Source organism: Harpia harpyja, chromosome 5, assembly GCF_026419915.1.
Source record: "Harpia harpyja isolate bHarHar1 chromosome 5, bHarHar1 primary haplotype, whole genome shotgun sequence".
Lineage (NCBI taxonomy): Eukaryota > Metazoa > Chordata > Aves > Accipitriformes > Accipitridae > Harpia > Harpia harpyja.
Genome location: NC_068944.1, coordinates 36,763,690 through 36,789,330, shown reverse-complemented (window position 1 = coordinate 36,789,330; position 25,641 = coordinate 36,763,690). Strand labels below are relative to the sequence as shown.

Here is a 25,641-nt window from a genome sequence, read left to right as displayed (position 1 = left end):
TTCTGCTGAAAAGGCTTTAGGCAGGGCACTTTAAAAGGACCGTTATCAACATGTAGCTATCGCGCTAAAGAACTACAAGCAGGTTAGTTGCTAACGTTGTGCAAGAAAAAAAAAAAAAAGAGTAATTAAAAAAAAAAAAAAGGTAGTTTGTGATGTGTGTATGTTGACTGAGAGCATGCCGAGTCCACTGTGTCAGCTGGTGAGAGGGGAGAGAAGGGTGTCATTCACACCTGCAGAGAGCACGGCCCCTGAATAAGGGCAGTCAGGAAATACGGTTTCCTCAGCACAGTAGAGAGGGTGGGGACAAAAGGTACCAGTCGATCTGCAGAACAGCAAACCTACTTGGTATCTGACGGGATTCCCCTTCCCAGCACCTTTCCCGTCCAGTGCCAGGCAGCACACATGGAACTGCCATTAGCTTGTTCCTCCTGCAACACAGCGCTGCTCCCTTCACCACTGCACCCTCCACTCCCCTCTCGTCCTTACCTACGCACCTTGTGCAAGGTCGAGTAGTGGCCTTCAGTCAGTAAAAGGCAAGTTGGCTAGAGCTGGTAAAGAATTGCCTGTGATTACTTCAGCCCTTTTAAATAGAATAATCAACACCTGGATCCCATAGCTATTAAAAATCCAATGCTGATACTTTTAAAAATCGGTTCTAAACTACTTCAGGTTTTCTAAAGTCACCTAGCATTCTTCTACAGACGTAGCTATATCTAGATCAAGCGTTGCCACGGATTACTGTTTTCATGCAGAAAACTATGACAAACATAAAGTAATAAAGTAACAAACTGCCAATTTTTATTTTTTCTTCTTTAAGTACTTATTTGTTGAGGGTGAACTGTACAACACTAAAAGCCTAATCGTGGACTAATGATCATTTGAATTTCTTCATGCATGTGCTTTGGATTGAAATTTGAGTTATGCCAGTCATGCTTTGATCTTGCTACTGGAATTCTCCCCTGAGACTATCTACTTACTGGCCTTTGCTGTTTATTGGACGTTGGATCCCTCACATAAATAGTTCGTTCAGTTTTACGTACTGGTTGATTCTTCAAATCTAGCCCATCTCCATGCAGATTCTCTTTCCTTTTTGATTTTATACATCCCATATTTCCTGTTGGAATAAAAAAGGTATTAAACAAAAACATTATGCCATAAACCAAGCTGTTTCCCATGCAATCATCTGGGCTATGCAGCAAAAAAAGTGCTTCCTTTTCATACACACAATAGTTCATGGGGAGAACAACTGAAGGTTAGGAACACACGCTGAAAGCTCTTTTCTGCTGCAAAGGAAAGAAATGACTTCTTGTCTCAATCCACAGATGAAGTAAACATTTCAAAATATTATTTACCATTTCAACATTTTCAGATTTATCATCTTTTCTTCCCAACCCGCCCACCACTCCCAAAACCCTTTACATCTTTTTGATACTTCTGTGAGCTGCAGAATAGATATAAGAAAAATACAACAACTGTAGTGACAACTTATTTCTGCATGTTTTAGAGAAAAGGCTGCTTTGGAAGATGTAGGAAAAAATTCCAATCCAAATGATGAGAACTGCAGCTGGAGTTAGCAATGCCTGTATCTCCCCACTTCATTTTGCACATGCCAGTCTAGCAGGGAGCTCTGCTTGATTCAAATCCTCATCTCACATGAGGCTGATAACTTGCGCAGTCCCAGCTCCATGGCAGATACACTGCTACAGTGACCTTCAGTAATAAATCTGCTTGTTCAAACAGGCCTGTTACAGCAGTCTAAAATAGCCAATGTGTGTATCAGTGATGGCAAATCACCACACAAGTATTTCTTCTTCAATACAATTTAGAGGGATAATCTTTCTCTAAGGATGTGCATCCATGCTAAATCAGATGAGATACAGCTGTTAGCATCTACATGACTGGAACCTGACTGCTAATCCCATGATGTAATTACATAGTACTTCAGCAAGCATATATACAACACTATCTCTACATTCCTCCCTCAGAGGAGAGTAATTATACTTACTCTTCAAAGAATCCACTATGAATGCTTTTGAAACCTCTCCTTCCTTCCTCTCTCCCTCCTTTCAGGTCAGTGCTCTAACGCTAGGTTCACAGTCACATTTTCCCTTGCAGGCACACACTCTCACTCCCCCCCTGCCCTAATTAATCTTTAAAGCCAGTTCTTTGAAGAACAATGTAAAACCTAAAATAAGAGCTCAGTGCATATACGGGCTCAAGTTAACCAGCACTGACTAAACCACAGCTGGAGAAGCTAAAGTAGATTGAAACACCCTTTACTACATCTCACTTTTCCCTTCACCTCTAGGATAGAAAAGGTCATCATAGTAAACAGTTAAAGTAGTAGAGGTATCCACTTGCAGACACAACGGTTTCCATGGGATGGTGCCTTACACACCCTAGCCCTGTAGGTAGGAAAATTAGCCAGGTTGGCTTGGGTTCATATTAAGGCTTATACTTTTATAATAATACTGATGATAATCATAATCCTAACTGACTATAACAATAAACCAAGGCCACAAGCAGTCCCATGTGGCAGGTCTCAACTTCCCACATCGCCTTCGTTTATTCTCCCACCCTGCCATTGAGGAAGCACCACAGAATGACAGATGCACTGTCCTATCCACAGGCTGAACGTTTTCTTCTAAACATGAAAGGAGGATACCTCCTATCCTACCATTTCTGCAAATTATCTGTCACCTATTGCCAACAAATCTTCGGTGTCCGTAAGACCTCAGCAGTGATGCAATGAACTGCGATACTGGTTTAAAAGCAGCATGAGAACTCATTGCTCTCCTTCTTGTCTTCTCTTGAAATAAAAATAAAAGAAATCATACAGAAAATCAATAGGCACTGACCAGGCATCATCGTCCCACATAGGCAGAGCATACAATTTCCTCTTCTTGTGTGTCAACATTTCAGTGCTCCCATACTTATTCGAATGCACTGGGGGGCACCTTCAGCCAGAATCTTCCCGTAGAAGCAAACATCTTTAATTTTAGTTTGTGAAAACACCCACTGGGAGATTTTTTCCAAATTCTCAGCTCTACATGGGTTACGTACCAGTTGTTTTGAAATACTGAGAAGAATTTTTTTTAAATTTTACTTATTTATTCACTTATAATTGTGGATATATAGATGACTTGTTCTGTAGTTAATGGTTCATAGGAAATTTCTGTACACCCACAGGCAGGCTGGAGTTTGCACACTCACCCTAGACATCAGGAAGCCCAGTGTTTAATTACCTGCTGTATCTGCAAGATCAGGTATTTAGCCACCTAAATGCTAACCTTTTTGCTCTTGAATAGTTGTGCTTCTACAGAACAAACAGCTAAAGTGGAGGACATAAGGTAATTTGATCTAAGTTGTCAGCCAAAAATCCCTTTCCCTATTGCTGTAAGAAAGCTGAAGATATCTTTAGAGACTGCAGCTTGCCCAGTGCTGATGTAAACTCAGAGAAAAGCATTTTTACTCAGATTTTTTTCTGCAGCTTAAAGCACGTGAACAGCTGTAACTTAAGCCTGCTGTGAGGTTGTGCTGGCAAGCTCAAGGTTAGCATTTGTTCGTGACAGTAACAACAACGGATCAGTAATGCCAATGTGGAGGTGCCCCATAATCCCACAGAAGTCTACTCGATGTCGTGTGAAATCACACAAACACAGTATGTGAGATAACACAGGTGATGGCACCAAACAAAGAGAAGATCCTGAGCCTCATCACGAAGCACTGGTTTTTGTTTTTTCCTCATGGAGATGAAAGCCCGTGGTCCTCAAAGGACTTAGCTAGGTCTACATTAGCAAATAGCCCCAACAGTGTGTGCTGAAGCCCATACCTGCTTCAACGGGGGGGGTTTGCCCCCTGTTCACTCCAGCATAGTCCCAAGGACTAAACATTCAGTAGGAGCAAGACCATAGCAAGGGTTTACCTAAAGGTAAGCCCCGCACTGCATCTTCCTAAAGCAGTCCCATTCTTGCATTCCAACTCTGCTCCACAACACAAACTACAGCCTAGCAAGTGGGGGCAACTGCTTCAGGAGTGGGATCCCAATCTAACTAAAATGCTAATGTAGACCCATCCTGAGACTTTTAGGTTCTTTATAAAACAAGCCTCTTAAATCTTGCAAAAGAAACATATGAAAAATATGCAATAACGTAAAATGAGTGTTTAGCACTTAATATATATCAATATAGTTAAGTATATGATATATAATTTGATATTTAGTTTTCTGACCTTATGTTATTTCTAAACAAGTATAGGCAGGCAATGGAGACAAAACATAAACAAAGTAGGAAAATAGTTTTTAAGCAGTAGAGACTAGATCAATGAGCACATGTTCTTTTGATACTATGAAACAAAAGATTTTTGAACTCTTCAAAGGCCACAAGATCTTATATTTCTGTACATGCTAGCCCTCTGTAAAGCTGTGTACACTGGATTCTGGACTGCACATTTAAAATTCCATAAGATCAGTCCTATGCCCAAAGCAAATGTAACTGTCTTGGTTTCAAAAGCTTCTGCTCAGTGACTGCTCAGTTCATCTGCAATACCAGATGTACTTGTTTCCAGCACAGTATTATACATTTTTACTGAAATCTGATCCGGGTCTTTCCCAGGGTTTTGAGAGCGGTATCAAAGTAAAGATTCGTAGGGCCAGTATAAACAGCAGGCACTGATGGGAGAATTTCAATCAACACACATTGTAACGGATTGCAAAATACAAAATGCTATATCATTATCAAAGTTAACTTTACAAACGTTCGACCCTAGCAAATTACCCATACAAAAAAGAAGCTGTGAAATACAAAATGTGTATGCAGTGTACATCTTTCTTAGTTTATACAGTAGTCATAAGGAAAACCTGAAGGGGGGAAGTTCATTCATGCATAAATAAAATATTTCACTCAGTGTAAAGTGTTTATTTGCATAGCTCTCTGTTGCCATACCACAAGGAGCGTCAAGGAAGCATTTTGTGCAGATATAAAGAAAAATAGAATATGGTAAGCAAAGAGCAATCCAGGGAGCTCAGCATCGTTACAAATAAAACTACGTTATTGTTCGTCAGAGATAAAAATAATTCAGACATCAGAGGAAATGCTGTCAGTCCCTACTCAGACGTTTCCCATTCCAACAGTTTTGCCATACAGGAGACAGTACTTTTCATCCATGCTTTTCATTTGTTGTCCTGTCCACACCTCTAGACATGAGAGAGAAGCATTTATTTAAAAGAAACTCTATATAACACAGCTGCTAACTTTCATAAACAGATATCTAAAAACATAACAGCTTCTCTTTTAACAAAAAGCATATTGTATTTCATGGCTAAAAGGTGAAGACAGGTACTTCAGTTAACATCCGCAACATGGTGACAAGAATCTAAGCTGAGGCACCCTTTGAAAAGCCACAGGAGTATCCGTAAGAACCATCACACAGAGCCCCTGCAGCAGGTTGTTCCACAGTCACCAATTTTGATGTCTACAGAGACATTTGCCTTGAATTTTCCCTCTGAATCCCCTATTTCGTCTTGCTACAGCAGCACTTGGGTCTTAATTTCAAAACAGACTACGAGGGACTAGTCCAACATTTTTCTAGAGTTAAAAGCTTCTGTCTATCCCCCAAAACTCTGTTGCTTTATCTGCCTTGGCTATATTACCAGCAGAGTAATGTGTCTAAAGTCACAATACTTCCTACTGCAAGCAGTTAAGGTTCGTGTCACCATTGCCTGTCCATCCACCAATAGCAACATCTGAGGTTTCATTTCCTCCCAGCGCTTATCCTTTGCACCATCTACAAAGCCAATCTCATTTTTCATTTTGCTCATGGCCACAACTATTGCCCTCCTTGTGATTCTGGTATACACTATTTACAGTGTACATTAGAACCGATTTCCTAAAAACCCATCTGACGTGTCTGGGCTTTTCTTGAGCAAAGTCACATCTTCATGAAAATGATTCTCAAATCCTCACAGATTTTTCAATAGCTTAGAGCAGCTTTATTTTAATCTTTGCAGAAAATGCTAATATTTAAAAAACAACTAAAATGGATTATACTTTGGCTTTTCTAGTAATAAAGTAACTTTTAAAAATAATTAGAACTACAGCTACAAACAAGTCCATTTCATCAAGTAAATATCTGTTGTTCAAAAGGTCAATAATCATGTGTATAAACACCAATTCTGTGGGAGGCTTAGGCTTTTAACAGATATATACATATATATTTTAACAAGTACATAAATAAAATAAATTTGTATTCAATTACAAGGTTTATAAGCAGTAAACTCTTCATTTAAGCCACAAAATTGCTTATGCATATATATATAAAAGATGTTCCTTAGCAGTACAAATAAGAGAGAGACAGTGCATTAAGAAGTATAAAGAAAAAAAAAAATCAAGACCCCCAAAGTATTCTGAGTCTTGAACATTGCTCTATATTTAAGCTTCTAAATCAAAGAACAGGAAGAAATTGTTTACACCTGTATATAAAAAAACCCAACTGGTTTTAAACCCGGAGCTTTAAAACAGCTTAGAGAGCAGAGGGGTAAATAATTTTCTTTCTTAACACCTCTTTCAAAAATTGAAAATAATATCTTTTCCCTCCTCTGTTTTAGACATTTCCTTCTGGCCTCTAATGCCAGCCGGTTTGCTGCTACTTCGCAAGTTATAAAGCCAGAGGTAACAAAGCGATGAAGGCATCAGATCTCCAGAATAATCGAGAGTGTGTGATTTCCTTGCATTACCCTCAAGGTCAAGGCAGAAGTGTCTCGAAAAACAAACTCAGAGTGATCAACTTAGATCTAAAACTGCTGGGGAGGAAGAATCATAAGCCCACGCTGCCCAAGGACACAAACACCTGCTTTCTCAGTACCCCATCCAACTTTCTACATCACTTCAATCAACTGCTCAAGTTTCCCATTCCATGAAAAAAATGGGAGAAATCTTAAGTTTAAGGAATTCATCTATCTTAACCTTTATTGCTGACTTCCACTTCATGTTGATCTGCTTCCACATTATCTGTGGTACCTGAGTGTTGCAACAATCTTCTATACCTCTGTTATTGGGACTATGAGGAAGACCATCTATGAGGGGCATGGGAAACCTGTGTTCATTTCCGACCCATCATCACATGGTGCAGAATGGCAAAGCAACCTCCAAGGAACCCAGAGGGGGAGTTTAATTTGACGTAGTAGAGCTCAGAAAAGCCTCATCAGTACTGCTCTACACATATTTGTGCCAGTGAAGATGTGCTACCAGACCAGTGTGAGAATGAGTGACAAGAATAAATTATCTGTGGTTGCAAGTAATGTGAAAGAATTAAACTAGAGAGCAACTGAACAGAAGTGGATTCCTATTCCTTGCCTATCTCACAAATGATCAGTTCTGGTTTTGCTCAGCCTTGTGCTTATATCTGCAATTGATCCCCTAAATATATAAAATATGTATATATATATTTAATAATATAATATAATATTATAAATATACATGCATTTAAATTTTACTGTAAGTCCTTACTGCTTGGTAACTTTCATCAGACTAGACTCTTGCAAACACAGAAATCCTGGGTCAGCTTTTATCTTGGGCTTGTTTCACTTCCTACATCTTGTTTTTGCACTGGAGACCAACTAGGGGAACTCAAGCAGTTTGTTCTTCCCTTGCCTTTCTGCTGAAATGGTTACATGCATCTCAGTCACTCCTCACCTCATGTATTTTAATCTCTTTTTAAATTTAGCTTATTTCAATAGGTCTGGATTACATCAACTCTATGCCTCCCAAACTGAATTTATCCCTTACACGATACACATATACATGGGCGTATATATATATATATGCACACACACACACGGGCACAAAGCACTATGTGCTCCCTGCAATGCATCTAAAAAGGAGCATGGATAGCCTAAATCTACTCAGTGTTCAACTATGACAGACTTGCCCAGTGTAGACTCCCGTTGTTCCTGTGATGTGAGAAGCAGTAGTCCAGCTGACAGCTTTTTTAAAAAAGGAGAAAATTTGGGGAATTCTTTAGCTGTTTCAATCTTTTTTTGGGAAAAGGTGAGACAAAGTTAAAATAATATTTTGACATACATAGTTATTTAAACAGGAAAAGAAGAGAAGTTAAGCCCCAGTGTAGCCATCAAAACCCAAATATTATTGTAGTGGAAAAGTACGCAACAAGCACATCACTGTGAGATTTCCTCAAACTTATTTTCATTTAAGTCAAACCCTGAAATTTTCCAGGGGTGCACTTCTATCAGAGCAAGATAACAGAGCTATCTAGTTTATCACCCATGATTAGAGCACAGGACTAAAAATTACTTTCTGGGAAAGGCAGACCCATTCTGAGCAGCACAATCACATTGTACAAGCTCAGATGTGAGTTTGCAATGCTCCATTTTTAAAGAGGTTAATGGATGTTGGTGGGGAAGAACAAAATATTATTGCTGAAAGGTTTCAGAACCTCACTCCACTTGGCTTAGAAGCTGTCTCATAATTCCCACTCTTAAGCATGTTTGGGGGACAATAATGGCATTTAGCCCTTCATCCTCTCAGGCAATTAGGAAGAAGTCACATCTCTTTCAGCCTCTTTTCTAGGCTTTAAAGACCAAGCCCTCTCAGTCTTTTCCATTTCCACTGGTTATCCTAGGAGCCCTTCTTCACATCTGTTTCAGTTTGAACTCATCCTTCTTAAGGACAGGAGGCTGGAGTTGGTCAGGTGCTCCAAGATGACTTTCAGCAATGCCTTACAGCAAACAGTATTAATATTTCTTTCACCTACAGAAATACGTCTCCCAGTAAACTCCAGAAATTAATTTATTATTTTCACACTTTCATCACACTAGCCTTTTATAATCATCCAGCGATCCGTTAAGACATCCAAGCTTGTCTCATTTTTCATAATGACAAACTGTTGTCACAGCAGACTTTCCTATCTCCAGTGGTATGACCTAACACCCTGCTATTAAGTTTCTCCCCATTATTTTGCCAGACCATTCTTTCTGCATGATATTCTCAGCTGCCTGTGTGTTTCTAATGCCTCCTAATATCACAAAGGGACTCCTATTGTTTCACTGCAAATTAAAGTATTAAACAAAAAAGTTTCAATCTAATGCTAATGTAACATTAGGCAACACAGAGTGGTCTTGCCAAGAGCCTGGGGAAGTGCAGCAGGCAGGCACCACTACCCTGTTCAGCTTCTTTCACAATTCCTTCCTTAGCAATTGTGACCAAGACAAATTCTACTTTGTCCATGCCATCTCAGATTATTTTTTATGGTTTTCCTATATCAGTTACAGAAAGTACACCCTACCACCTTCATGCTCTCCAACACTTGCATTCCTACTACAGTTATAAATCCATCACATTTCTACTTCCTCTGCAACATTCAGTTTTAAGCCCTGCACCAGTACTTCTGCTCCTCCTCTTCAGAGCCCAGATTCCTGACATTAGTGCACCAATATCTCAGTCCAACTAAACCAATCTGGGCTGGCAGAAACCTTTCTTGAACTCATTACCAAGCTGACTACTGTTCTCATTGACATTCTCAACACCCATTCTTCCACCCTTTGGTGTCCTGTTTTCTTTTCCCACATCGGCTTGCATATTGAAATCAGGGGTAGGACTCTGCAACATTCATAACTCAAGTCCACTTCCTAATGTAAACATTTTTAAAATAAAAATTCAAATTAGAATAGGGGAAAAAAAGGTGTGCTGCCACCTGACTGCAGTGGAAGTGGACTGTATTACATCATACAGCAAAAATTCCCCAACAGCTGACATAAGAACAGGAAACGTCTGGTGAGAGAAAATACCTGGAGTTGCTGTACTGATGCTGTATTGATGTGTTTCTGGGAAAGGCAGACCCATTCTGAGCAGCACAACCGCATCGTACAAGGAAAAACCTTTTCTCCTATACCTCCTGTATTGGTTTTGTGTGGCAAGGTTTTGGAGGCGGGGGGGGGTTACAGGGGTGGCTTCTGTAAGAAGCTGCTGGAAGCTTCCCCTGTGTTCGAGAGAGCCCATACCAGCCGGCTCTAAGACGGACCCGCCGCCGGCCAAGGCCGAGCCAATCAGCGATAGTGGTAACGCCTCTGTGATAACATTTTTAAGAAGGAAAAAAAGTTGGGACGGCGGTATTTCGGCAGCCGGAGAGAGGAGTGAGAACATGTAAGAGAAACAACCCTGCGGACACCAAGGTCAGTGAAGAAGGAGGGGGAGGAGGTGCTCCAGGCGCCGGAGCAGAGATTCCCCTGCAGCCCGTGGGGAAGACCATGGTGAGGCAGGCTGTCCCCCTGCAGTCCATGGAGGTCCACGGCGGAGCAGATATCCACCTGCAGCCCGTGGAGGACCCCACGCCGGAGCAGGTGGGTTCCTGAAGGAGGCTGTGACCCCGTGGGAACCCCGCGCTGGAGCAGGCTCCTGGCAGGACCTGCGGATCTGTGGAGAGAGGAGCCCACGGAGCAGGTTTTCTGGCAGGACTTGTGACCCCGTGGGGGGCTCACGCTGGAGCAGTCTGTGCCTGAAGGACTGCACGCCGTGGAAAGGACCCATGCTGGAGCAGTTCGTGAAGAACTGCGGCCCGTGGGAAGGACCCACGTTGGAGAAGTTCGTGGAGGACTGTCTCCCGTGGGTGGGACCCCACGCTGGAGCAGGGGAAGAGTGTGATGAGTCCTCCCCCTGAGGAGGATGAAGCGGCAGAAAATAACATGTGATGAACTGACCGTAAACCCCATCCCCGTCCCCCTGTGCCGCTGGGGGGGTGGTAGAGAATCCGGGAGTGAAGTTGTGCCCGGGAAGAAGGGAGGGGTGGAGGGAAGGTGTTCTGAGATTTGGTTTTATTTCTCATTACCCTACTCCGGTTGATTTGTAATAAATCAAGTTAATTTTTCCCCAAACTGAGTCTGTTTTGCCTGTGACGGTAATTGGTGAGTGATCTCTCCTATCCTTATCTCGACCCACAAGCTCTTTGTTATATTTTCTCTCCCCTGTCCAGTTGAGAAGGAGGGGGAGTGATAGAACAGCTCTGGTGGGCACCTGGCGTCCAGCCAGGGTTAACCCATCACACCTCCCCTCCATTTTTTATTTATTTTTTTTTTTTACTTACTAGACCAGGCATTTTAGCTATGTAATAACCGACATTAATTGACACATTGCTATACTACATGGAAAATATGTGACTTAAGTTATCACAACTCAAACTTCCAAGTATGAAGTGATCCAATACAGTTATATAGAAATCAGGTGTGGTCAGCCGAGATTTGAGGATTATATAATTCCCTCTGCAGCCTTTGAAATAGGCGTGCTTTGCTAAAACTAACTGTATCCGTTCAGGTAAACAGTTTTCTATATTCAAATGATACTAATCCACAGTCCAACCTTTGCCTGTCTTGCCTTTAAGCCTGTGGGGAGAGGATAAGTTTATTCAGTGCTCAGCTAAATTATACATGATCTTTTTTGGAAGTCATAAATGACAGCATAACATATATAATAAATATCATCATAGTTGATGACGTGAAAGGTAGCTCTAATAGGGGTGGGGGGTCTTGACCAAGAAAGAAGCATCTTCTGTTTTTCTATAAATCCACCAGAAGTTTTGCCTAGATTTATTAAAAGCTTGGTTTCATGCAGGAATTTTGACAGTGGTAAAAAAAAAAAATAAAACAAAAAAAAATTTCAAGAAGAAACACTGAAAATAACTAATGCCATTGTGGTAGTATAATAATGTTATAATGTTTGTAAAAGGATGAAAATAAAATTCTGAAACAAAACATTACATTGAAATGGAGCAGAATATGATTTATACAAACTACTGATCCTTTTCCCTGTTTATTCAATTGAAGAAAAATACCAAAACACAAGAAAGTTAATCCACACAAGATTGTAATTTTGTTAACATTGCATAATAGAATTTATATATTATGAAAATGTTCCAAATTCCTGTAGTCAGTATTTTTGGCACCGATTTTAAACCGAGTCTTACATTAAGCTAACATCTGTTTTCTGACCTTACAACACTCACTTCATTTTATTACAATCATTTGCCTCAACTGCATCCTCCAGAATTTTGAATCAATATCAACAATTAATTAATTCACTTTGCCAGCCCTCAGGCAACCACATCTTCCATTTCCTCAACTTTTTTCCACTGTACTATATCTTTTGAAGATAGGGGAAAAGGTCAAATAACATCTTAATTTGTCATAACAGAATAAATACTTCTACCAAATTCATCAAAAGGATCATAGGAAATGGAACAGAGAAAAACTGTACCATCATGTTAACCAACTTAAAGGGAAGGTTCCCAAAATACTTTACAGACTTAAAAGCATCATGGAAACTATAAGTAAAAATGTCCTTTTCTTTACTAGTAAAAAACCTCAACAGAGACAAATAGCAGCTCCATACAACCAATCTCCATTTCCAGATGAAAATTTGGCCAAACCACTACATTGAAGAGGATCGACATTTTTCCTAAGTATTATGAAGCGTCCCACTCCAAGGACTACGTCTATATTCCAAGCTGAGTGTATCTGTGATTCACACGCAATTTTTTCAGCTTTAAATTGATGACTTTGGCCAATAATGGCAGCGTGCTAAAGTTTTAGTAGTCTAATATTTGCCCTGAGCTTTATAGACGTCCATGTCTACCAGTAGTATAAGGATCCTTCTCCCCTCCTTTTTAAGGACTAGAGCAATCACTGTGGCATAGGAAAATAAGAAACTACCCATAAAAACAACAAGGTTTTGGAACAAGGTCCACAAGTAGCCCAAATGACATCATCCTCATAACAAGTGACGCAACAGAAGGTCAGAAGGACAAGCTTCACACAGTTTCTCTGGCAAACACAGATCTGGGACCTATCCTTCTTCAGTCCCAACAGTATTTACCTAGCTTCTCACTCTCCCCTTCTCCTTCTCGCACACAGTTAGCTTCACAAAACAAGGTGCACTTCAGAGGCGTGCAACAGGGGTTTCTACGTTAGCAGAACAGTCCAAAATGCCTACTTTATACACACGGTGGATTTACTCAGGTGTTGATTTCAACATGCCCGTCAACGTACTTGAAACCAAAGGCACTGCCACACAAATTACACTGAGCACCAAGTGGCCCTGCATGAGCTACTTTGCAGTAACCCAATGTCTGCATTTACTACATGATACGTGAAAGAGAAATCAGAGTTAGCTTCCGCCTGTTTCATTGAGGCTCAGAAGACAACATGGGATGGAGTGAGCAGCTTGCTAACGTTTAGTGAGTTTGGGGAAAATTAAGGTGTCTCTAACATCATCATGAGGCTGCACCCCAACTAGCTCTTCAACTGAAATTTGTCACTCTGTCCGCCCCTCCAGAAGGTGCATAGGAAGATACATTTGCAGGTACCAGCTGATGCTTGAAACCTTCATCTCATTCAAGAAAGGCAGCCTAATGTTCAACCTCCACATGCCTGAACGAATGTATTCACAGGACATTTGTTAGGGAGAATCATTAATAGCTACCATGACTAAGGGGAGAAGATAGTTATTTATGAACGTGGCCTTCAACTAGTTAAAGATGCTGTTGGCAATAACGAGTCTTTTGCAGATGTGATCACTTGCTTTGAGATCTGCCTGCAATTCAAACCCATTGCTGTACTGTAAACAAAACTCAAAGATCATTAAAATATCACAACATGCCAATGAAAACATGATGGAGGACAGCAAATTCACAGCCAACAAGCCCTGAGGAAGGCTTTGAGCATGGCCTCATAGAAAGTATACCACTTCTTCTTTGGGTTTTTCTTTTGTTTTCAGTGTGTTTAAAAAAAGGGTGAAAGGGAGAGCAGATCATTCATGCATATTAGCTTTTGTTCTCTCAAATTCAGGTAACCACATCCCAATGGAATAAATCAACTATTATAAACCTTACGTGGCTTTACGCATTCTACAATCCACTTCTAACATGGATTAAGATAGTTGTGACTAAATTAGCGCAGAATGACTTCTGTGTCAATGGATCTTAACTCTGTATTAGCCTGGTCATTCTCTAATTCATATTTCTTTGCACCACACTGCATTTCCCATCCTGCTCCATTGGTCAGAGGGCTTCTTCATCTGCTGTCACCTTCACACTTAAATGCTGACACGTACTCATGACCAACTTAAACATAGCATTCTTGTCATAATAGCATCATATTATGCCTTGAGCACCTGTTTAAAGCACTGAATTTCACAAATAACTCGTAAAAGAAAAACTGATTTTTTTTTCACCCTCTTCAAACGCCAGCATATAGTTCAGTTGCAAAAAAAGAGTTACTTCTCCGGCAGACTGTTTTGTGTTTCATGAGCTGTACAGCATTAGATATACACAGAGGAACCCTCCTGAAACACAGGCCATTGTACTGGGGTATGTAATACAGATTTAAGAATGAACTCGAAGCTCAGATGAAAATCTGGGGTTAAATCATTCATGCTGATGTGGACTCTTACTCAGAGTCCAGTTCCTCCTGGAAGTTGCAAACCTTGGACAAGTTTTCTTAAGTCACAAGAGGAAGTTGCAAGAGTTCTCAAAAAAAAAAAATCAGACAGTGTCAAATCCGGTGCCAGTAAGTTACACTAGCAGAAATGAAGTTTTGTGCTGTTTAATCTTTACAGAGATACCAGAAGAACTTTCAGCACTAACTGTGTAAGTATTCCTGTGAGGAACCACCTCATCTTGTTCTTACTTGATGTAAGCAGCAGAACCTCCCTTAACTTCAAGGATGTAAGACTGTACTCCAGGTTCTGGCACTTCACAGATGACTATTTATAACTCATTTATTTTACTTAATTTTTAACTGTGTTAATTATATTCCTTTGAGGGTGTGAATCTAAACCAGGAATGTTCTAGTTGATTTCTTGCCCAGTTTAGTAAACTGTTCTAAGCAACTCTTGCAATTTGGGATACATGCAGGGGCACCAAAGGCTATTGTCTGAACCAACAGTTTGATGCAAATATGATAAATAGAACTAAAAGAGCTATATCATGAATAATTTTTGGAGGTTTTTGAATGAAGTCCTTGAGATCAGGGGGGTTTTTTTAATAGATACGAGTACACTCTGCATAAGCCTACCAAACATACCCTGACAGATGGGAAATTGCCACTGATTCAGGTCTGAAAGCCTGGCGTGTAGAGGCAGAAGCACACTTTAAAGTCTTGTGAAACTGGGGTGACAGAGTGTAAAAGGAAATACGTCACTGACTGGACATGGAGTAAGAATTCACATACAAGTTTCTAAGCATGCTTTTCACATTTGTTGCACACATGAACATGAATAAGAAGTTTCCCTAAAGTTAACTGAAATTAAAAATATTTTACATTCTTTCCATTTTCAGAGAGGAGTGAGAGGGGGAATCTGGAAACTCTCTTGAGGGAGGGTTGTGAATCACTGGTGTGACAGTTCACTTGATTGTTCCTGCTTCAAACGTTCTAAGGAAGAACTGGAGACCTTGGATTTTAAACACATGTATGTCTTTGCAGACGATCTTTCTCAAGACCAAGAATGAACACAGTTTCCCAAATCACCAGGACAGCAGCTATGCAAGAATATTAACTTGACTGAAGTTCTTTTATATTTGAGAGAAGTTATTCTACACTAAATAGAAGTTCTGAGTGGAGAACTGACTTGAAGCAGTGTGCTGCATTTGCTCAATATGTTAATTTATTTCATTTTCAGAAACCGATTAATACTTTGCTGCTACAATTTTGACTTTGCCTTGATATTTCTTGTTTTCTCTCTAAAAACAACTGACATTGCTGTATTCACACTGTGTCATTACTGGATTGCACGGCATTTAGTAGTTTCTGTTGTTTCTAGTCCTGCTTAATGGTCAAGAGCCTTGCAATTGATAGCAGATGAAGACCTAGCAGTTACAACCACAGCCAGTTCCACTGAACCAGGCTCTGATCCTGTAAGTGACTGCACACAACTTGCAGGAGCTCTACAGACTTTGAGACACTCAGGCCAGGACTTTCTAAACTAAGTGCAGGACACGGATCTTAATCAGTAGGACAGCATGCATGATGATTTTGGCAGATTTCGACTCACGGTAAACTGGAGGTCCATGACAAGAATTATTTTCACATTCATACTGCAGACTGCAAGAATTTTACAGCACTCTTATTACGACCATACTGCCTGCTCATTCAAGTTTATAACCTTTGTAACTGCAAATATCAAATATATAGCTCATAGGCAGGCCATGTGATTACACTGTAGCTAACAAAAACATCTTAGGCTGTGCACAAGCCCCATTGTTTATATGTGACTTTAGCACTCATGGCACATGCAGCTGACTTTCCTAGCAAGAAGTAAGAATAAATCAGTGTACATGATGGCTACCCAAGTTTGTTTCAGGAGAACTGTAATGAGTCCACAATGAACTTACACTTGAATTCCATAGAATTAAGCGTTGTGCAAAGAAGATGCTTTAAAAACCAGTAAGACTGCTTCATTGATAGGCATGCATGGGACGTTGTCAGGACAACACGAACCATATGATAAAAGGTGTAGGAAAGGAGCTGAAATCCCTGAGAAGTCAGAATTGGGGTTGATGCTGAGAAATAAATGAAGAGGGAAGATTGCAGAAGCAGAGAGATAAAAGGAGAAAAAAACACCAAATAAGAATGCAAAGGATGATAACTAATGGGGTAGAGACAATTACGGTCCCTAGGAAAACACATAATCTCAATCAGTATGACAAGATACAGAACATGTAATAAACATAATGTACTCACATCACTGAAACTGTATTCTGTGCCCACAGAAGAAATTAATTTCTTGTGTCACACCATACCAAGCATCTTGATATTTTTGTTTTTATTGCAGGAGCAAGGAAAAGGACTTTTCACCCATTTAAACCTAGCAGAAGTCTGCCATTGTACATAGTCAAATACATTACAGCAGAAAATACTGTTCTGATCTCTGATTCAAATAAGCTATTCAAATGCTGAATTTTGCATTTTCTGACACATCCAATGCCCTCAGACTTGCTCAAATGCTCCATCCAGAGCAGAAACATCTCACCTGAAGCACCTTTTTCTCCACTTGTTCACTCCACCAACCAAACCTCTTTTCTGCTGGTGCCAGCTCTGCTGAAGTTGGTTCTTCAAAACTTGCACTGCCTTCCCAAAGCTAAATTTCTTAAGTTTCACCTTCTGTGGGGACAGAGCGTACAGGGCATGTTGACACCGAGGAGCGCAGCATGGAAATCCTGGAACAAGAGCTGTTGCCTTAGCACCACACACCTACAATAGCAAGCCTCGGTTTCTTCCTCACAGGCCAGCCCACATGCCGATAAATCTACGCTCTGCTTCACTGAACCAGGTGTATTTACAAGAAGGGTCAATGCTGGCTCAAAAACCTTTTACATGTGCCACTACACAGCACAGAAAAACCTCCTGCATACAACGGAAATGAAACTTGACCAGAGAAGGTCAAAGCAACATCGCAGAACAGCAGACGAAGGGGTAGCAGACTATCTACACTGACCATCTTCAAGATAGAAGCTAACCTGTTTCAAGTCAGGTTGAGGTCACCATTTTAACTCAGACGTGGTAAACAGTGGTAGCTGGCTCTAAAAAGCCAGCTAAAGATGGATCATACCTACACTTAACACATGCTCTAGATAGGAGAGTCTTGCTAGCCATCTGTAGAAGTACAAAGCTGCCCTTTAAGGAAGCACAGGCTCCTTAAAACACTGTGAAGACCACGTCAGTACTGCCAGGTTTGTACTCCTTTGGACTTCACACCTCTTCAAGGGGCTGGGGGGTACGTATTTCTGGACGCATATCCCCTGATAAAGTAGCACAAGTAGATTACAAATGATAATTAGATTATGAAAGGTGCCAAGACTTATTTTTCTGGAAGGGGAAAAAGAAAAGTTGCTGCACAGAGATCTAAATCAAGAGGTCAAATAAACAGCTTATACCACTGACAGTCCTGAAGACAAAGCTGGAGAGAAAGAATCAACAGAATGATGTTGGGCAAATGAAAGAACGATGGGAGAAAAAAAAAAGGAAACAGGGGTAGGAAGGGAGTACTGCTACAGCAGGATAAAGACTGAAACTTGGCCTTTTTTCCAGGAAATTGGGGAGAAAAAGCCCCAAACAAACAGCACATTATTACTAATGAAGGTGTTCGAAGCAGTGTGGCTCTAAGACTTTTTCAGACACACTGGCAAGGGTCATGGCAGCGGGATGGGAACTCCTACCAAGGAAATTTAGTGGGAGATTTTCAGAAGAGGCAAGCTCTCCTGGTCAGGCCTAGTGGCAGTCCTGCTGTCCGCCACCTGCCTAGCAGAAACCATCAATCAGGCCATCTACATCCCAAGAGAAACTGGCTTAGTGTTCACCTCAATATGGCCCAGTGCTTCTCCACTGGATCCAGGACAGCCACTGCAATCTCTCTCGCAGCCAGTGCAAGTACAGCTGGAAATCAGTGACTGAGCAAAGACCTTGCAAGACAGAAAAAGGAAGACAAAGTGCCATGCCAGCAATACAGCAGGAGAGTTGCTTAAAAGGCAAGTTTTCCTACACCCCTCATGGGCTGCAATGCTTCTCTCTAGACTTTGCATAGTTTAGCAGATCTTTTGCAATGGTGGGTCTGTAGTTACAAAAATGTACTATGAATCTCACTTGCACGCCCTGCTATGCCATAACGGCACATTCAAATGACTCTTGCAGTGTACTTCGAACAAGTTGAACCCAGAACATCCAACATAGGATTTCCTCTTTCTCCTGCCCATCCCCTTCCTGTATGTTTACTAAAAATTTTCACTTCCTCCATGGCACTGACACCAGCTCTGGCCACTGCTTAACCCTGTTCTCCAGCTCTCGTCCGCTCACACCTGAATCACAGCTACCCCAGGGCATTCAGCACTTACTGAAGAGTTTTAGAAAGCCCATCAAGACACATGGTAAGGGTGGGATTGCCCTGGAGAAAACCATTTTCTGTCCGCTGGATCTAATGAATGTAAGTCTCATGATGCTGGCAAGGGATACTCGACCAGGCAAGTTCAATAAATGCAATAGATGCACTACTATCCAGATCTTTTCCTACTCAGTTGATAGTACCGGGAGATAGTTTCTTTGTCTGAATAGAGTAAAACTTAGTCATAGGTCACACCTACCGATTTATAAAGGTTACCATTATGTAGGAATTCAAACATACTCTTTACCTTTTAGTACCAACTTTGTTCTAAGCCCCTGGTACAGTCATACGTGGAAAGAACAAACCTGCTCAGCAGCCAAATATACCTCTGCACTAACTCCTGTAATACCATATTGTTTCAGTTTATGCCCAAGAAGAAGCTTGAATAAGAATTAATCAAAAAATTGATCAAACAGGTTTGTGTACACCTATCTGCACAAACTAATGAAGGAAACATGAAAAGCTAAGCAAGGTATTATAGATGCTACATCAGAAAGCCCACTTCGCAGACCATGTTTTTGTTGATGAACTTCCTGAGACGGCTTTCTGTTAAACCAACAGAGTAGTTAAGAACACATCCCAGAGGGAGTCCATTCCCTCCAAACTGTTATCATGTCTAGACTTCCAGTAGCCCTCTGAAATAGAGAAAATTGCCTTTCAGAAATGGCTTGGCCACAAGACGGTGCACAGTAAAAAGCAGGCCTTTGCAGATTAAAGTAGCAAATTCTACAACGTATCAACCACAATTTAGACAGGAAGAAGTAGCCTCATGCTACACGCAGCAGAGACCATAGAGGAAGAAGGACACATTGTTCAGACTGTTTATCGTTTGAGTCCTTTGAACTGAAGAAGTAAGATAGTACGCTGCGCAAACACAGGAACCAATTGTAGATACTTAAGATGCCAGCAGTTTGAAAAAGATAGACAATGCTGACCTAAGGGATAGCACATACTGGCCTGACTGGTGCTAGTCTCCCCCTTTTCCCGTGAAGAAATGAGATCTACCCATTCCCCCCTTCACCTTTCCCTGTTCTCCTCCTCCTCCTCTCCCCAGCAAAGTGTTACTGTCAAAATACTGTCTCTCTTCTGACACTGGGCTGACAAAAATAACTAATCTGTTTACCTCTATGAGTAGTTCTTTAGGGCACACAACAAATACAAGTAACTCATAAATATTTGGAGGAAATGCTTCCAACACAAGATGAATTCTGCCTTTGCATTTTGTTCCATGAACCCACATTTTCAGGAAAGATGCCGAACATGACTGTGAATGATTCAGCCTCGGAAATTACAGCATTTAATGGCAATGTCAACAGGAAATGTATCTGAATCAGGCAAAAATAAATATGAAAGCACAGACCTTTCCATCCTTCCCTGAAAGACAATAAGTTTAAACTAGGAACAGTCACACTAAGGACAGTTACATTGTTTTTGCCTTTTATTAGTAGAAGCTGATTTCTTTGAGAAGGTACTGTTATTGTTTACAGTATGGCAGTCTCCTTCTCCTTGTATGCTTCACTAAAGACTGTTTTCATATGAACGTAATTTTACATTTTTTATCTACATAGTTTACTGTGGCATGGCCCGGCAAGTCTGGAAGCCTTTCCCTCTATACCATCTCTAGCGCTCCTACACTCTTGAAAGAGGGGACACAAATAAATGGGAGAAATAGGAAGTAGGAATATGATCAGCAGGAGAAAAATCATAATTCTCAGCTGGGCAACGGGTTCTTCTACAGAATGAAGCTGTTCTTCTAGAGAAACAAATCCTATAGGGTAAAATAACAATTAATACTACTTAAGAGTCACGTGGTTTGGTGTAATTATTTACACACTGAGCTCCATAGCTTGAGAAGGAAGTATCACCTCCTGCACACAAAGCTCATACAACCCTCAGGATCCCCAGCCAATGGATTCTCCTCCCATCCCTCACATTAGCACGTGACAGCTCACATCCTTCAGGGATCATTGGTGCTGCAGAAATACACCTCTGTGTAAAGCCATGCTGCTAGAGCAGACTGCTAGTCTAGGAATCCTAGTCTACACCTAATGCCTACCCCATGCCTTTATTTATTTATTTATTCCTCATCTGCTTGTTTTCTGCATTCACGCAGTTCTGCAAAGGGCTCCCTGAACCCCAAGAGTAAAACTGGCTCTACAGTTCCCTGGACACAAGAAATAAAGTCACTCAGAATATACACATAGGGAAAGGAAGAAAGACCTCACCCCCTCCCCAGATCACCTAGCCCTTCGAGAAAAATAAAATTTGGTTCATGGTCATCATGTTTCCATCCAAAAGCCTCAAAGATGCCCATGAAGATTCCAAATAACATGCAAAGTACCGATAAGAAAACATCTCCTTTTTGTGACAGAAATGGAATCACATCTGAGATTAAATACTGCAGTTCTTAAACTTTCCTGAACAGCTACATAGAGCTCAAATGCTGCTCTCTGATGTGCAGCACAAGAAGGGCCAGATGTAGCATCTCTGGTCTTGTGAGCCATCCCACTGAAGATCAGCTGCTAAGCTGAGCCAGGAGTACCTTGGACCTTTTTCACTGCCCGCGTTAGGAATTGCTTCCCACAACGCTTGCTGTTCTGTGATGCCCTTTATCTTACAAGAGCCAACAAGGCTATAGGAAGATAGCTCACTTCAATTACATAGATAAAATGGGGGGAAAGGTATTACAAAAGAGTTACTTATACATTCATAAATACTTATATATTTATAAATACACGCAAGAAAGAATTTCACATTTATGGAAACTCTCTTGAGAAGGTAACATTAAAAAACGGAATCTTAAACATCTTAAAAGGCAATGGGGTTTAACTTTGTACAGGAAACTTCAGTAATTTATTGCATTGTCAGAAAATGTCATCGTGCAACTCTGCTGGTCAAGGAACGTATAAGGAAAGGCCTAAGCCTTACCTTGTCCTCTGTACATTTATATAGGGAAGAAAACCCCTTATTTACTCAAAAAACCTACAGGAGAAAAGCAGAATAACTTCAAGTCAGCCAGCTACTGTACAAAAAAAAGATAATCATTCTATACCATAACGGTTAAAAAGAAAAATATCTCAACAGTACACAATTAAAATAGATCTTTAGGTTATTAAATCAAGAATTCTTTTCTAACTAGTCTGTAGCTCACAAAGTTGAAATGGAGAAAGAAAAAAGCTATAAATCTCAAAAGAGATCCACAGAATGAGACATCTGTTCATCTGAGAGTTCATTAATTTTAATCCTTACCCAAGATTCCATAACATCCTATTAACAGTATCTAACTGATTTCTAGGCTGTTGCTACTTTTTCAGAGAAAACTATTTGATTTTTTTCTCATTCATATTTTCAGGCTGTTGATGGTACCTATTACAAAGATACAAAGTCCCAACACATAAAAGATAAGTAACACCTACTCTGTATTCAATACTGCATTGGAAACAATTCACACAAACACAGTTTGACTATCCCTTCAGTAAAACTGAGCTACATTTTCCCAACATAGCTTTGCAATTTCCCAACAAAAATCCCCCCCTCCCCCTTTTTTTTTTTACTAGCTCTTCAGTGATACTATGCTGAGTGCAGACTTATCTACTTGGCACTCATTCTTTACAGATACTTGCTACTAACATTAAGATTTCTAAATTACAAAAGTCTTCCAGGGACTTTATGGGATCAAGCTAAAAAAAATAATTTCCAATTTCTATTGTGATGTGCTAAAATACATTAAGATTGGTCAGACAGTTTCTTTTTTCCGAAGGTGGGAATGAAAGGCAAGAGATGGGATATTGATTTGGGGTTTCGGATGAAACAACATTATAAGAACTCAATCCTTGTGCTCCCTACGTATGTCCACAGTAATAAGATCTGGCTAAACAAGTTTTAAGCGATAATCTCTTTGGTCTTTAGTGCCAACAGAGGGGAGCGAAGCAGCAAGATAAGTTCCTGCAAACCCATTCACTGCAAACACATAAAAGATGCGATTTCAACAGCCGAAGGTACGGCATCAACTGGGGAGATCTAGCTTGACTTTCAGATCCTAAACTAAAACTGGAAGGAGAAGACCCCTCAAGACCATTCCCTAGGCATACAGTACCGCTACAACAGCGGTCAGTGAGAAACACCACGCACCAAACATCCCAGTACCATTTTCTCGTCTTTCTTTTAAGCTAAAGCACATTCGAACGTACAGTTAAGAGGAAGCAGCTTTAACTTGGAAGACGCTCCAGGAATTACTCTCCTAGAAAAAAAGCAGTGTAAGAAGGAATACCCAGAGGCCACATTGTCTCTCCTAAGTCAAGGCTGCCGCCTTGGCTTGAAACACCGACTGCAGACTTTGATCGGCAAATTTTACACGCTCTCTGGCATGAAACAGCTGGACGGTACCCGAGCCCTCGAGATCATAGCCGGAGCCGGGCAAAGCGGCAAGAGGTAAATCACGCTTTTGAGAATCTTTTCCACCCCCCCCCCCCAAACGCCGCATTTCCTTTAAGACCCCATCCAGTCCTACCGGGAAGGTCTGGCGGCAGCGGCGGCACCTCCTCCGGGAGGCAGAGGCGAGGGCAAGCCTCCCGGGAAAGCACCCTGTACCCACCGAGCCGCGGCGTGCCGTGCCGTGGGCACGGAGGCAGCCCGGCCGGGCACCCCCCCGCCCCGCTCCCTCCCGGTGCGCGCCCGCGGGAGAAGCCGGCAGAGCTGGGGCTGCCTCCCCCCGCCCCGTCCCCGCCGCCGGCCGCTCCCGTCGCTGCCGCCCGGCGGGGGCGGGGGTTGACGGGCGAAGGCACTTACTTTCCCGGGTGCGAAAGTTGAGCGGCGGCGAGCGAACTCCACGGTTACCGCCGGGGCGCCGAGAGGGGTGTCCCGGGGGCGGCGGGGCTGGGCTGGGCTGGGCCGGGCCGGCCTCGGTTGTGCGTGCGGGGCGCGGCGCGGCGCTGGTGCCCCGCCGGCCGGGAGAGGGGGGCAGCCGGCGGAGGAACCTCGCAGGGCCGGCGGCGGTTGGCTCGCAGCCTGCGGCTCACTTCCTGGTGCCGGCTTCGATTTGCATGCGGGGCTGCCAGGGGCGAGAGAGGAGAGGAGAGGAGAGGAGAGGAGAGGAGAGGAGGGAAAGGCTGGCGGCGGGCAGCGGGCGGGCAGCGGCGGGCGGCCCCCGCCAGCGGCGCCCGGCGGGGAGGCGCAGCTCCTGCGGCGGCAGCGCGGAACGCGGAGCGGCGGCGGGCTGTGGCGGGGGCCAGGTGGGGCAGGAGCCGAGGAAGGGCTGTGCGGGGTGATGCCGCTGCCGGGCTGCCTCGGGGCCGGCACAGCTGCTGCAGTCAAGGAGTGAGTGCCCCCCCACCCCCGCCGCCGTGGCCCCGAGCAAACCTCCTGAGGCGAGCGAGCTAGCTGCCGTTGGGAGTTAGAACCAAATAAAACCGTGCTAGCCTGAGAGGCAAGCCAGAAAAGGCCGTCTTGTTCCACCAACAGCCTAAGAAAACATCACAAACTTCTCCAAAACTCAACTCTAGCAACTTCTAGGGTCCATTGGAGGCTGGGTTGGAAGAAAACAAAGAACAAGTAAGGTTACCGTTTAATTTTTTTTTTTTTCTTTTAAGAGTCATTTACGAGCCTGTTGAAAAGTGAAATAAAATCTGATAGGTCAGCAAAACAGGAAATACGAACGTGTGGACGTAACACCCAGAGGACGCAGCCGAAGAGCGCTACAAGAACCGGAGTCAGGGTGTCATATGTGTACTGCCAGACCACCTGGACGAGTTCGGGTCATGGAGATTTCAAAGGCAGGACTTCAAAAGAAAAGCATTTAAGTTTTCCATATAAAGTGTTGAAGACAGTGGAACAAGTTTGGCGAACAAAGTGGTGCCACAAGATGCTCAAAGCTATCTCTGTACCCTTCCTTGAAGTCCACTGATAAGGCCTAACTGGGAATTGGAGCAGACTGGGGAGCTGGCGAGGACTTCCAGCAGGGCATCCAAATAGCTGAAAACGGCTCGATGCAGCTCACACCCTATGGACTTAAGAGAAGAACCTGAATCATGTCAGTAAGCCTTACAGATCTTTGGCACTGATGTAGAGGCCTGCCACTCATCGTGATGTGCAGCTGACACAATCACTTCACTCAAGTATGTGCTGCAGTCCTGTCTCGAGGCTGTGACTCCAGCACACTGGCCGCTACCTTGATCCCGTAGGAGACTCGGTCCGTACAAGCAGTCAGACCATAATCTGTCACGTTTCTAGATCGGTCCCGGATGTCCCCAGACATCTGCACAGCTCTGAAAAGCGGTGGGCAATAGTTGCTTCTCTTCTTTGAATTATATAATCAATGATTAAAATAATGTCATGTAGATACTCTGTATGAGACCAGCCTCTCAAAATATTGTAGGGTGAAACAGCAAGGAATTCCTTCAAGTTCTATTAATAAAAAGTTGGTAAATGTTTTTTCCCTTCCCCCAACTTATTTAAAGGTGTTTAAAAAGAAACAACAACAACAACCTTTTTTCCCTATGAAAAGTTTATACAAGAGGGAAAAATCTGATTTAATTTACATTGTCTTGGGTTTGGGGAATTTTTTTGGTTGGAAATTTGGATTCCAAAAGTTTATGTAAAATGAGCTATTTCTGTTTGGAAGTGCTATCATGGAGGCTCAAGAGAATGTACTGTTAGTGCCTCATGTTTCCATTTTCCTCTATAGGGTAAGTACCTTGATCTTGTATCT

The 25,641-nt window shown here is 42.1% G+C and overlaps 1 protein-coding gene and 1 long non-coding RNA gene across 8 annotated transcripts in view; one reads left to right on the top strand and one right to left on the bottom strand.

Annotated features, from left to right (window-relative positions):
- Positions 1 to 23,880, bottom strand: part of LYN (LYN proto-oncogene, Src family tyrosine kinase) — a 55,004-nt gene extending 31,124 nt beyond the window's left edge. Inside the window, exons 1-2 of one of the 7 annotated variants that reach the window (XR_008235170.1) lie at positions 2,859 to 3,072; positions 978 to 1,114 (exon numbers count right to left, since the gene is read on the bottom strand). Coding sequence is in view for 6 of the 7 variants with exons in the window: in XM_052786927.1 (XP_052642887.1) it covers positions 978 to 1,114; positions 2,859 to 2,889 (168 nt within the window). In the remaining variant the exon portion in view is untranslated. Of the gene's footprint in view, positions 1 to 977; positions 1,115 to 2,858; positions 3,073 to 17,030; positions 17,146 to 23,445; positions 23,468 to 23,723 lie in introns of those variants that run through there. The other 6 variants (XM_052786928.1, XM_052786932.1, XM_052786930.1 and 3 more) reach the window with 6 other exon arrangements.
- On the top strand, positions 22,261 to 25,418 carry LOC128141788 (uncharacterized). Its single transcript, XR_008235171.1, has 2 exons — positions 22,261 to 23,366; positions 24,524 to 25,418. It is a non-coding gene; the product is annotated as an uncharacterized LOC128141788 (long non-coding RNA).
- The last annotated feature ends 223 nt before the right edge of the window (positions 25,419 to 25,641 follow it).